The sequence below is a fragment of the Tribolium madens genome, unplaced genomic scaffold (genome assembly GCF_015345945.1).
Source record: "Tribolium madens isolate multiple individuals breed KSU strain unplaced genomic scaffold, Tmad_KSU_1.1 Scaffold_71;HRSCAF=194;Tcas5.2_LG6, whole genome shotgun sequence".
NCBI classification, from domain to species: Eukaryota; Metazoa; Arthropoda; class Insecta; order Coleoptera; family Tenebrionidae; genus Tribolium; species Tribolium madens.
The window spans coordinates 8615141-8629038 of NW_025401041.1; the positions used below are offsets into that span (position 1 = coordinate 8615141).

General features: G+C 30.7%; 3 protein-coding genes across 7 annotated transcripts in view; 1 reads left to right on the forward strand and 2 right to left on the reverse strand.

Moving 5' to 3' along the window:
• Window positions 1-4799, forward strand: part of LOC123008952 (codanin-1) — a 9757-nt gene extending 4958 nt beyond the window's left edge. The window contains exons 3-7 of the mRNA XM_044405025.1: window positions 728-1619; window positions 3910-4067; window positions 4119-4278; window positions 4329-4585; window positions 4630-4799. Coding sequence (XP_044260960.1) covers window positions 728-1619; window positions 3910-4067; window positions 4119-4278; window positions 4329-4585; window positions 4630-4758 — 1596 coding nt within the window. The 3' untranslated portion in view covers window positions 4759-4799. The remainder of the gene's footprint in view (window positions 1-727; window positions 1620-3909; window positions 4068-4118; window positions 4279-4328; window positions 4586-4629) is intronic.
• On the reverse strand, window positions 4219-6905 carry LOC123008953 (LDL receptor repeat-containing protein egg-1-like). Of its 2 annotated transcripts, none has more exons than XM_044405026.1 (3): window positions 6092-6905; window positions 4958-5077; window positions 4219-4913 (listed from the first exon to the last, which is right to left on the reverse strand). In XM_044405026.1, exons 1-3 carry the CDS (start codon window positions 6720-6722, stop codon window positions 4795-4797), a joined length of 870 nt encoding a protein of 289 aa, XP_044260961.1. In that variant the 5' UTR covers window positions 6723-6905; the 3' UTR covers window positions 4219-4794. The 2 variants fall into 2 exon arrangements, with proteins under 2 accessions (XP_044260961.1, XP_044260962.1); XM_044405027.1 differs by having other exon boundaries at window positions 4803-4913; window positions 4969-5077.
• A 3304-nt stretch (window positions 6906-10209) lies between these two features.
• LOC123008528 (protein I'm not dead yet-like) overlaps window positions 10210-13898 on the reverse strand; it is a 14165-nt gene continuing 10476 nt past the window's right edge. For all 4 annotated transcript variants that reach the window (XM_044404375.1, XM_044404376.1, XM_044404374.1 and 1 more), the window contains exons 3-4: window positions 12673-13027; window positions 10210-11257 (exon numbers count right to left, since the gene is read on the reverse strand). In XM_044404375.1, the coding sequence (XP_044260310.1) occupies window positions 10323-11257; window positions 12673-13027 (1290 nt within the window). In that variant the 3' untranslated portion in view covers window positions 10210-10322. The remainder of the gene's footprint in view (window positions 11258-12672; window positions 13028-13898) is intronic.

A 13898-nucleotide genomic window follows, 5' to 3' on the forward strand; every position in this document is an offset into this window, starting at 1 on the left:
TATATTTTTTCGGGGAGATTTTGCGTTTTTTGGTCTAAAATGCGAAATTTTCTCAAAACATAATTAGTAAAAAGTTGATGTTGGTGAAATGTGGTGAAAAATAACATTAATTACCGCCAGAAACACGCAATTATGTCGCAAACTTTTTCTAGTCTTTAAATAAGAAGCTTTTTTCTAAAATTTTGGAATTAAGTCGAAAATCGTATCAAAAAAATTACTAAAATACATAATTTATTCCTTTTTCGAGCAATTTAGCACGATTTTAGGGAATTAGTTCCATAAGGGTTTTACTTTTTGAACGTTGAAGTGAGTTTTTAAGTTAAAAATGTAATTATTTTTCAAAATAATCTAAAAAATTGCCAAAGTAAATCTAGAAACGCCTGATTTTTTTCAGTTTTATGAATTTAGAGCRTTTTCTATAGAGACTTACCATAGTTAAAAAAAAATGGGTAAGTTATTTAAAAAAAAATGCAAAACTTTGTTTTTGTTAGTTTTTATAAATTTAGAGCGTTTTTAATGGAAGAATTCATAAAATATAATGTTTTGCGAAAACTGTTAAATTGATGGTCTGAAACGTATTGGATGATTTTTGTCAAAACAAGACAAATTAGACGTGGAAAATTTATTATTTTTTATTACCGCCAGAAACACACAATTATGTCTTTTAAAGAAGCTTTTTTTCAAAAAATTAAAAAAAAAACACCGAAAATGATTTTTTTAATTTCAGATTTGTCCGAATTTCGACGTGAAAACCCTCCTCGAAACTTCAGTTCGTCGCAAATCAGTGATTTTGTGCGTCCCTTGGCTCATCAAATACCTCTCAATGCTCGACACAGTCACCCTAAAACTCCCCTATTACACCCAAATCCATAGCACTCTTTTCTGGATATATCGCAATTTTGATTGGGGTCCCGACCCCAACATCTACCTCATCAAATTCTGTCTTGGTTGGCTATTTGAACTTCCACACATCCCCGACCACAACTACTCCTTTTTTTTCTCAACTCCACCTCAAAACACAACTCCCAAAACCCACATTGACCAATTAGAAATCGTCGATCAAGATATTTTATATTTTTGTTGTCCATATTTAAACGAAATCAAGAAACTCCTAACAACAACTTCAACCAATCAGATGATTACAATAAAGCATATAACTCCGGTTACTGCACAACAACAAACACCGGACGAAATCGCCCGGAAAAAACTCGAACAACAACTTGAAGATGCATTTTTCAATGGACAACCGATTTCGTTGCGAAAAAGTGTCGATTTTGTTAGTGAAAGAGTCGCATCGACTTGTGTTAAATATGTGTGTGGTGTTTTAGTGCCTGAATATAAGAAAAAATCACTTGAAAAATTCAAAAACTTGATTTGTGATGAAGATGTTAGTGGTTTGAAATTGAAAGCGAATCAGTTTGCTACAGAGTGTTTACAAGAGTTTCAAGAAGTTTGTGAGAGTGAAATTGAGAAAATTTTAGACAGTAAAGTGAAAAATGGAGTTGAAGCTTTATTGGCGATGGATGTTTTGCCACAGACAAGAGAGGTTTGTGTGGGGATTACGAGGAAAATGTGTAGGGAGAGGGTGAGGCAATGGGTGGAGGCACATGTCACGATTGGTGAGTTTTTTCAAATTTTTTTTTAATTATTACAAAAATTTTTGGTCAAATTTTTGATCAAAGTGAGACGTAAGTTTGAAATTATGTTGGCAACACTAAGTGGAATAGAAATACATGAGATAAGACTTGTCAATTTACATTTTTCAATGTTGCCAACGTAGTTTTAAGCCACCGGTTACTCATACAAAATTCTCATTACGAAATATTTTACTCGATTTTTTTTTTTGTATTTAACAAGTCATATTGCAAATGATTTTATCAAAACTATTCTAAATTGTTGTATTATAAAAGATTTTATTATAAAAATAAACCAAACCATTTAAGAGATTTTGTTGAGATAATGCAAAAAATCGCTAAATCTGATTTAAAATATTTTAACCACTAAAATTATTCACAAAAAAGAGATAACTTTGTGCACAAAAAAAATATTATTAGATGTTTACACTTGTCAATTTACGTAATATTTTGCTTTTATTTGATTTTTTTGGAATTAAAAAGTTTCAAATTGCAATCAATTTCCTCAAAATTATTCCCAAAATTATTGTTATAGTTTTTAGTAAATTACAACTTTTTTTCTTGTATTATAAAAGATATTATTGAAAAGATAAAATAAGCAAATTTTCTTTTGTATTATTTTGAGTCATATTTATTAGTTTTTAACAAACTTTACAAGATTTTGTTAAATTAGTGCAAGAAATGCGACTAAATTTGACTCTAATTGTATTCTTTTGTTAAAAAGTTGCAAACTTTAAGAGATTTTGTTGAAATAATGCAAAAAATCGCTAAATCTGATATCGTTTTTTTGTTTTTGTTTAATTAATGGAAGAAACCTTTAAATCAGAGAATACGACTGAATTTTTTCATATTTTATTTGAATTTGTTAAAATTGATGATTCTCGTAAAATGGGAAAATCAAGCTCCACTAGTGTTGTTTTCTACGATTTTAGGTGATTTTAGTTAAAATTTTACTTATTTTCTAAAAAAAATTGCTCTAGATTAGTGCAAAAAATCGCTAAATCAAACTCCATTCAGATTATTTCGATCTATTTCATTTATATTTTTAGTTTTTCAGAATTTGTATAAAAATCTGTTTTCTTCATTTTTATGATTTTTTAAAATTTTATCACTAACATATTTAGTTAAATAATACAAAACTAGCAACATTTGACTCCATTTATGTTTTTTTCAGTATGTTTCTGTATTTATTTCATAAATTATAGTTTTTGTTTGATTTGTTTTAGTTTTTAGCAAATTACAACTTTTTTGTTTTATTATAAAAGACTTTATTAAAAAAATAAACCAGAAATATTTGTTTTGTGTCATTTTTGTTAGTTTTTAACAAATTTCGCGAGATTTTGTTAAATTAATGCAAGAATTTTGACTAAATCTGACTAATTGTCTTTTTTTGTTAAAAACTGGCAAACTTTAAGAGATTTTCTTGAAATAATGCAAAAAATCGCTAAATCTGATTTCGTTTTTTTGTTTTTGTTTAATTTATGCAAGAAACCTTTAAATCAGACTCAATTTTTTCAGTTTTTCATTTTCTACGATTTTAGGAAATTTCAGTTAAAATTTTACTTATTTCTAAATGCTCTAGATTATTTCGATCTATTTCATTTATATTTTTAGTTTTTCAGAAATTACGACCGAAATTTAAAGAGATTTTTCAGGATAAGAGATCTGTTTTGTTTCATTTTTTTTTAATTTTTAAAGTTTTATGACTAACAGATTTCGTTAAATAATCAAAAGTTACAACATTTGACTTCCTTTTTGTTTTTTCAGTCTGTTTCTGTCGATTTATGTTATGTCACAAAACTCTTGCTTCTTTGTGTTCTTTTAATGTTTTTTTTTTCTTTCACTTTTGTTCAGTTTTATGCAATTTTAACCAAGGTTAATCTATTTTATTGAGAGATTTTGTTAAAAACTAAAGCAAAATGTCGCAAAATCGGACTCGAATTGTATTATTTCGCTATATTTTATTGAATGTTTAGAAATTTTAAGTCAAAATCTTTCCAATTCTGACAAATTCCAAAAAAAATGGAGGAAAATCCGTTTCAATTACGTTTATAAGGTTCTGTTCGGTTTTTATTAATTTTTAAATTTTTTTTTTATATTTCCTCTTATTTTAATCAATTGAGTAAAAAACGGAGTTTAATTGTTGCATTTTTTACTCAATTTGTCAATTTTTAGTAGATTTTAACAGATTTCGTTGAAACTAACTTTTTTTTAGTCAGAAACTGTTTTATTTGTCGGAGTTTTTTGAGATTTCGATATAAATTGTTGTTTTTAGTGATTTTCACCAAGGATTTCAACGACGAGATTTATAAAATGACTAATACGGAAACGAAAAAATTAAAAAAACCGCTTTTTATGCTGCCCCCAGGCGGCTCCAAGTCGCAACACAATGACAAAACAATCAGTGGCGCACATCTCGTTGAAAAATTTAGGGTATTTCATCACAAAAAAAAATTCACAGTGGATCAATTATCACAATTACAGAATTTAACAACTGACGTCATTGAAGGAAAACAAAATGTCTCCAATCAACTAAACACCCTATTGGACGCCACCATCAAGAGTATAAACGAAAGAGGGGACTTCAATCAGTGTGTTTTGGCTACACTGTGTACTGTAATACTCGATTTAATTATTTTATTACGTGAGTTTTATCATTTTTTTTTTATAAAACAAAAACACTTTGAATTGCAGTCGGCCATGATGCTCGTATTTTATCACAAGATGGCGTTCTGTCAAAATCACGTGACATTTGGTGTTTGTATTATAATGGTTGTGATGATCTTTTTAAATCGTTGTTATCACCACGAAATGTCATAATTTTGGGCCAATCAAAAGTCACGTGGGACGCATTTGCCCAATTTTGTGCGTTTCTATTGGAGCACAATCTATTGACTTGTGATAGTTTTGAATCGCAGTGTACTGGGATTTTTCGGACTGAGTGGGATCAGGTTGGTAGCACTGACACTTGATTAGTTCTAACAGTGTTTTTCAGGTAACTTTGACGTTTATTACAGATTTTTTCAGAACTTTTCACAAGTTGTATCGTGATCAAGGTGGCCGTGCGTCCGATTTTACTTTTCTACTTGACTTTTTCTCCGATTATTGTGGAGACTTGATTTAATTTTTTATTGTATTTTAATAAATAAATTTTATTTATTTAGAGTTGGCAGCCTTGTGGCTCGTCTGAGTGATCCCCACAGTGGTATTTCCCATCGCAGAAATTCTCTTTTGCGATGCAGTCACCGTTGAGGCATGGGACTGTCCCATTGGGACATTCTGTAAGTCGTAATTTAATCACAAGTGTTGAAAATGCGACTTACCATTTTTGCACCCAATTTCGTCATTTTTGTCCCAACAGTCGACGAAACCGTTGCATTTTTTCGCTTTAGGGAGACAAGAAGTGGCATTACCGCATTGGAAATGTGTCTCCAGATCGCAATCTACAAACAAGTTACCAACTTTACCAAAAAAAAAACCACTTTCCGCCATGGGCGTCGTTAAGAAATTTTTTAGAGAGGGGCAACCTCTTCGCAGTTTAAAAATACATATTTTATTATAAACACAAAAACATGTTATACAAAATAGGAAAATAAAACCATATTTAAATATAATTAAATAACACAAATCAGTAAATAACATGAACTAATAAATACTAAGAAAAATGTAACACTTGGAAATCAAAACATAAAATAAAAACTTTTTCAAAATACATTCAAAAAAACAATAATCAATAGAAATAAAAGAATTAAAGAAATAAAAGTTTTAAATTTTGTTTTTCTCAACCAAAATGTTACTAAAAAAGAAAATGTTAAAAAAAACAAGTTGCAAAATGAGCGTGTTTTTTACTAGAAACAGCCATTTTGAATAGTGTTTAAAGTCGATATTCAAAGAAATATAAAAAATGCCACACCCGGTATAAAAAAAAATACAATTTTTTTTAAAAAGTCTTAATTTTTGCTCAAAAATCAATTAAGTAAAAAATTACTCAAAAAACTGAAAAATTGACAACATTGCAATTTTTTTCAATTAAGTATACAGGGTGCTTCAAGGGTGACGCGTCAAGCAATACTGACTTTACTATGAAAAGTACAAAAGTAATTTTTTTGGCATTTTGTTAATTGTCAAATTGATAACTACTGAATTTTTTTTGAAATATGTATGAAATATTAATCCAGTATCATAAAAAAGTTAAGTACGGCCCCGGAATATCAAAAAAAATTCAAAAAAAAAATTAGTGGATGCAGTTTTGCCAACCATATAATTAAGTAAAAAAATTACTCTCGTAAATTTAATACTAAGGTCTGTAGGCGAAGAAATATAAAAAATGTCACACCCGGTATAAAAAAAACAATTTTTAGAAAAAATCTTTTTTTTATTAAAACATGCCCAAAAATCAATTAAGTAAAAACACACATGCCCCACCTTGCCCCCCCCCCAACTACGCCCATGCTTACCGCATTGAAATTCGTCGGATTTGTCTCGACAATGAATAAAACCGTCGCATCTTTTCGTCATATTTACACACATATTGCCACAATTGAATGTGTGTAGGGGACACTTGAGAGTGTTGGTGAGATTCGAGCATTGGTAAATTTGGTGTTGGAGGTCGAGCAGTTGGCAAAACTGCGTATTCACCGAGCAAAAACCCCCACAACCCGTGGGGTCTTTTCGATCCAACGGTTGGAGACATTTCGGGGACTCGACTTCCGTCAGTTTCAGACAAATATGACCGGAAGTGCAATTTTGGCAAAACACAAAACTCCCTAAATTGGTGGTATTTGACAGTTTCAAAGTTGGTACTAGTGTCACATTTTTTTGTCTAAAACACGTGAAAAACAAAGCGGAAATAAGCGCAACCATCAAACAAATGAACACTATAACATATACGACGAGTCGCCACTGGAATTTCTCACCGCCGCCTCCGATTTCGTTAATTTTCAAAACACAGCGGTGGCGGAAGAGATTTTTTGTGATTTTGACGCGACTATTGACACAATTGTCGAAAATTTCGCGTGAAATTGTCGGTATTTCCCCATTGTAATAGTGGATTTTGGTGAGTTGAACTGTGTTCGGATGCAAAATCATCGCAACTGACGCTTTTTAACAACCCCACCTGTTTTTCCCCCTTTTTCAAAGGGCCCACGGCGGGACCCATGTTTGTATCGAGTTGGCGTGACGTCATAGAAACATGTGTTGCTTGATCAATTTTCTACACGATCGAAGAAATGACGTTTTTAGACGCAAGGTCGCGATATACAGGGTGCGCCAGAACTCGCGCCTCAGAGAAAAATTTCAAGTAAGATACCAGGAACATGGAAAAAAATTCTATCTGTCAAAAAATTTTGACATTTATGTTTTGACATTTTTTATGTCTATTTAATGATACTGATGATTTTGTATTTTATATGTTTTTTTTATAATTATTTAGTAAAGGTACAAAAATTATGACAATATAAGACACAAATAACATTAAACTGAGTTACAATTTAGGATACAGCTTCCTTCTTTCCTCTTCTAATAGTCTGTAGCAAAAAAAATTGGAAAATTATTTTTTTAACAGAAATAAATAGTCAAAATGCAAAATTTAAACTCTCATAACTTCAAAAATTTTATAGATAAAATTTTTTTCGGCATTTTTCTCTGGGGCGCGAGTTCTGGCGCACCCTGTATACGTTGGAAATAACCACAATTTTCTGCGTTTTTTACTACAATTATTGACAACGTATTTGCGCGGTCTTGAACAGTTTTGTACAAATGGCAACGTCGTTATTTTTGTCGATTTAAAATACAGGGTGTTTGCGAATTACGAGCAATTAATGCAAGAATTTTGATTAAATCTGACTCCAATTGTGTTTTTTTGTTAAAAACTTGCAAATTTTAGGAGATTTTGTTGAAATAATGCAAAAAATTATTAGTTTAGTTTTAAGCAATTTTGGCAAAGGTTTATTTATTTTATTGGGAGATTTTATTAAAAACTAAAGCAAAATGTCACAAAATCGAGCTCAAATTGCATTGTTTCCCTATATTTAATAAATTTTAAGTCAAATTCTGACAACTTTCAAAAAAATGCAACAAAAATCGTCTCATTTTATAATGTTTTGTACGGTTTGGATCATTTTTTATCAGTTTTTTTTATACTTATTCCAAAAATTTCGATTTAATTTCTCTGATTTTGACCAATTTTTATCAAATTTTCGTGAATTAGTAAACCAAGAAATGAAAAAATTTGCCTCTAAATTTTTTACTCAATATGTGAATTTTCAGCAAAAAAATTAGTTTTGAAAAAAAGAGATTGAAATTAATACTCGAAATTTGTTTTTAAGATAGAAAATTAACAGTGTTGAAAATCGATCAAAATTTTGCCAAGAATCGAAAAAATTAAAAACTTCAAAATTGCTCTAAATCCACTCAAATTAGACCCAGAACAGTGTAGAAATGCGAGAAATAAATTCTTAAAAATTTGTCTGGGTGCGTAGAATATACAGGGTGTTAAAAAAAGATTGTAAAACATTACCTTCTTAAATATTTTACAATCTTTTTTTAACTCCCTGTATTACGAAATTGTTCAACAATGAATTTAAGTTTGATTTTTTCTTATTAATTTAGTTGGTAATAAGTGAAATAAAATCAGCTGCAGTCTCTGTACAAAGTTTATTAAATAATCGTCAACATAATTACAGGGTGATTCTTAAATAGACCGACAAAAATTTTATCACAGCTTTCTAAGGATAAATGGAGACAAACTGTACCCTTTTTACGTTTATACCTTTTAGGGGCAAAACCCCCTTGATCCGTGCCACTTACCGCGTTTATGAATTGTTGCAATCATCAAGTACATTTTCATCACGCTAATACCATGGTTTCCACTACCTGTGCTAACACATCAGTGGCGTACGCTTTACTTCGAAAATAATTTTAATAAATTTTATTTGGAGAACGTTTAAACAAAGAATTTTTTAAATATTTTTTCCAGCATGTTCTCATTTGATACTACTAAGGATAAAATTTTGTCGGTCTATTTAAGAATCACCCTGTATAATACATTTTCAAAATTTTATTACTAACAGATTTTGTTAAAATAATTCAAAAAGTTGCAACATTTTATTTCAATTATGGTCTGTTTCTGTCGACTTATATTATGTCGTAATTTTTTTTTTGTGTTTTTTAAATGTTTTGTTTCATTAGCTTAGTTTTAAGCAATTTTAGCAAAAGTGTATTTATTTTATTAGGAGATTTTATTAAAAACTAAAGGAAAATGTCGCAAAATCGAACTCAAATTGCATTGTATTTCCTATATTTCATTGGATTTTTATAAATTTTAACTCAAAAACTTTCTAATTCTGACAATTTTCAAAGAAATGCAACAAAAATCGTCTTTTTTTGACCAATTTTTATCAAATTTTCTTGAATTAATAAAGCAAGAAATAAGAAAAATAGCCTCTAATGTATTATTTCGAAATGTTTTACGCAATATGTGTGAATTTTGAGCAAAAAAATTAAATTTGCAACAAAAAAGACATTGAAATTAATACGCAAAATCGAAAAAATTAAAAACTTCAAAATTGCTTCAAATTCATTCAAATTAGGAGTAGAACAGTGTTAAAACATTGTATTCTATAAATGCGAGAAATTCTGTGTGTGTGTAGAATAAACAGGGTGTTAAAAAAGATTGTAAAACATGACCTCCTTAAATATTTTACAATCTTTTTTTAGTACCCTGTATTACGAAATTATTCAACAATGAATTTTAATTTGATTGAAATAAAATTAGCTGTCGTCTCTGTACAAAGTTTATAAAATAATCGTCAATATAAATATAATACATTTTTAAAATTTTATTACTAACAGATTTCGTTAAAATAATTCAAAAAGTTACAACATTTGATTTCATTTATCGTCTGTTTTTTTAATGTTTTTTTTATTAGTTTAGTTTTAAGCAATTTTAGCCAAAGTTTATTTATTTTATTGGGAGATTTATTAAAAACTAGAGCAAAATATAGCAAAATCGAACTCAAATTATATTTTATTGGATTTTATTAATTTTAACTCGAAAATTTACCAATTTTGACAACTTTCAAAAAAATGCAACAAAATTCGTCTCATTTGTGATTATAATGTTTTGTACGGTTTGGATCATTTTTTATTAAATTTTCTCATATTCCAAAAATTTCGATTTATTTCCTCTCATTTTGACCAATTTTTATCAAATTCTCTTGAATTAGTAAAGCAAGAAATGAAAAAAATAGCCTCTAATGTATCATTTCGAAATGTTTTACGCCATATGTGTGAATTTTGAGCAAAAAAATTAGTTTTGCAACAAAAAAGACATTGAAATTAATACGCGAAATCGAAAAAATTAAAAACTCCAAAATTGCTCCAAATCCACTTCAAAAGACCCAGAAATTCTGTGTGTGTAGATTATACAGGGTGTTAAAAAAAGATTGTAAAACATGACCTCCTTAAATATTGTACAATCTTTTTTTAACACCCTGTATTACGAAATTACGAATGGAATGGAGTCTGATTTTTTCTTATTAATTTAGTTTGTAATAAGTGAAATAAAACCAGCTGCAGTTTCTGTACAAAGTTTATTAAATAATCGTCAATATAAATATAATACATCGTCATTGTCCGAATAAAAATCAATTCCATGACCTCCTCCTCCTCCTCCTCCTCAGTCTTGCCTCACTCGACCCACTCGGGATAGGCCTCCAGGTCCCAAATCGCCGTCCCCAGAAAGGGGAACACTGCAAAAAGCACCAGAAGCGAAATCACCGCCACTCCAAGTCCCGCTTTCACCATCTCCGTCGACGACATATTACAGGGGGCTGCCGCAATGGCATTCGGGGGCGTACTCACCGGCAAACAATACGCAAACGAGCAACACAACGACGTCGGCAACATCAAATACAACGGATGCACTTTGGCCACTTTGGCCATCTCGGCCAAAACCGGCAACAGCACATTTGCCACGGCAACATTGCTACTAAACTGCGTCAAAACCGTGGCAAACACACACGAAATCACCATCACGGCAAACTTGGGCAACGTGGCCATGCCGTGGAGGTGATCCGCGATCAGTTTACTCATTTGGCTCTCTTTGGAGGCCTCGGCGAGGGCGAAGCCCCCACCGAGGAGGAAAATCAGCCCCCAGGGGAGCTTCTGCTGGATGACTTTCCAGGTGATTAGCGCCGGGGAGGGGCTTTTGGGGCGTTTTGACTCATCCTTGCTCAAAATGTGGATAAAATCAGGACGTGCAGGGATTATGAAGAGGAGGAGGACCACTATCAAGGCAGCTGTGGCGTCTTTGACTTTGTGTTGGGTGATTAATTCAGCCCATCCGACGATGAATTGGGGCTTCCGGAAGAACCAAAGTAGGACTGAGAGGACGAAAAGGGCAGCGACAGCCCCCTCATGGAACGACATGGGGCCCATCTCGCTGATTTTCGTACGGATTAGTTTACGAGCGACTGCAGCCCCCTGACTCCCAACACGAATCTTCTTTGCGTCTTGGGAATTGGGCCGGAAAAGACCCATGAACATCATTTGGAGCCAAATTAGGGACAAGGACATCATTAGTACCATCATGGGCACATTCAGGAGCATCCATTTGGCAAACTCTGGAAAAATAATAATAATAATAATAATAAACCTAAATTTAGCCATTTTTGAAATATTTGGAGTTTTTGAAAAATTTTTGGATCTGCACCTTCCACTTTAAAAATCGGTAACTCTGCTATTTTTCAAAATTTTGAATTTGTTTTTTTGGCGTTTGAAAGAGAAAGTTTAGATCTTTCTTTCGGTGTTTTCAAATTTTGAAAAAATTTTAAGGTTACTTTTGTAATAATTCAAATAGACATGACTCAAAATTTTTCCAAATGAAATACCCCAATTTTTATTTTTGTTAGTTTTTGTGTTAGGTTAATGCAAGAATTTTGACTAAATCTGACTCTAAATTTTTTTTTTGTTAAAACTTGGTTGAAATAATGCAAAAAATCGCTAAATCTTATTTCGTTTCTTGTTTTTGTTTAATTAATGCAAGAAACCTTTAAATCAGACTCAATTTTTTCAGTTTTTTACGAAAGTATGACTGAAATTTTTCATATTGTATTTGAATTTGTGAAAATTGATGATACAATTGGAAAATCAAGCTCCACTAGTGTTGTTTTCTGCGATTTTAGGAAATTTTAGTTAAAATTTTAGTGCAAAAAATCGGTCTCTAATTGTATTATTTTGCTGTTTTATTGGATTTTTATAAATTTTAAGTCTGAGACTTTGTAACAAATTTAAAAAAATGCCACAGAAATCGTCTCATTTGTGTTTATGTTCTGTTCGATTTGGTTTTTGTTAATTTTTTGATTTGTTTCTTCTCATTTTGACTAATTAATATGAAATTTAGCGAATTAGTGAAGCAAGCTTTAAGGATTGTGTTGAAATAATGCAAAAATCGATAAATCTGAGTTCGATTTTTGCTTAATTAATGCAAGAAACTTTTAAATCAGACTCATTTTTTTCAGTTTTATTACAAAAGTAAACTTAAAATTTTGGGATATGTTTTTTCAAAATTTCAAAAGACTGGAAAAAAGATCTAAACTTTCTCTTTCAAACGCCAAAAAAACGAATTCAAAAACTTAAAAAATGGCAGAGTTACCGATTTTTAAAGTGTAAGGTGCAAATCCAAAATTTTTTGAAAAACTCCAAATATTTCAAAAACGCCTAAATTTAGGTATAGGGAAAGCTGATGAAAACTCCCTTAAAATAACCCGATTAATCCAAAAACGCAGTAAAAAATATAGCTTTCCATTTAAAATAAGAAAGTTGAGACCGACTTCCGGTATAACATTTTGAAAATATTTTCATTTAGGAGGACTTAATGGTTTATGGCTATGTACCAATTTTCAAATAAATACGATTATTCCAACTCCCAATACTTCTAAACTGGGGTTTAGACGAACACCCTGTATATAAGGGTAAAGCCAAAGATTTATAACAATTAATGTTTAGAGCATGACTGAGGCGAGGGCCGTAAACTCACCAATTCCGGGACTTTCAGGGAAACTTGTCTCGTAAATTCCTTTGAATGTCAGGTTGGTACCACTGCCCACAATACAGCCCATTCCGCCAATACTAGCCGCGTATGCCGTACTGATGAAATAACACATGGTGGTCCGAGTTGGCTTTTTTGGGTCAGAATCCACCGATTCGATTTTGTCATTGTCGGCCATATTTGTTTCGAACATTTCGCCGATTCCTTGTGTTTCGAGCTCTTTGAGAGTAGCTTCAATGATTGGGATCATCATTGCTGTGGCTGCAGTGTTGGAAATCCACATGGAGACGAACATGGTGACGGTGACGAGGCCGAAATTCAGTCTCCTGGGGCTACAACCCACCTGGTGGAGACATTTTTAGTGTTGTTTGATTAATTAAAAAATTTTTTTTGATAAAAAATCAGAGCAGGAAGCAATTAATAAATAATGAATTATTACATAAAACAATAATAATTATGTGTTACGTGTTTGAATATTTCTTATCAATGTCAGAATCCACTTATGGTCCAGAATAATTAACATAGAATTAAATTATAAACATTCACTGTTACCAACTTAAAAAAACTGAAAAATTCAGTAGTTGTATAATTTACAAGGCAACCCTCGTATGAAAATTACAATACTCGATGGCAATGGTAATCACTATCTCATTTTGTTTTTTATTATTGCTCAATTAATGCAAGAAGTCTTTAAATCACACTTGATTGAATTACAACAAAATGCAAAATTTCTTTTATTATAAATAATACTCGTTATTTTTTTAATTTTTTTTCTATTATAAGATTCATCAAAATTATTCAAAAAATTATAGTTTTGTTTGATTTTTTTTAGTTTTTAGTAAATTACAACTTTTTTCTTGTATTATAAGACTTTATTAAAAAAATGAACCAGGAAGATTTATTTCGTGTCATTTTTGACTAAATTTGACTCTAATTGTATTTTTTTGTTGTTGAATTAATGCAAGAAATCTTTAAATCAGACTTGATTTTTTCAGTTTTTTTTACGAGAATACGACAGAAATTTTTCATATTTTATTTGAATTTGTGAAAATTGGAAAATCAAGCTCCACTAGTGTTGTATTCTACGATTTTAGAAAATTTCAGTTAAAATTTTACTTATTTTCTAAAAAAATTGCTCTAGATTAGTGCAAAAAATCGCTAAATCAAACTCCATTCAGATTATTTCGATTTATTTTATTTATATTTTTAGTTTT

Excerpts from the sequence above, each read along its gene's own strand:
- LOC123008953 (XM_044405026.1), bottom strand. The coding sequence starts at position 6,722 with ATGATTTTGCATCCGAACACAGTTCAACTCACCAAAATCCACTATTAC. Across the intron at positions 5,078-6,091 it reads ATCCGACGAATTTCAATGCG|ATTGCGATCTGGAGACACAT; the intron begins GTAAGCATGGGC and ends ACTTGTTTGTAG. Across the intron at positions 4,914-4,957 it reads CGAAATTGGGTGCAAAAATG|AATGTCCCAATGGGACAGTC; the intron begins GTAAGTCGCATT and ends TACGACTTACAG.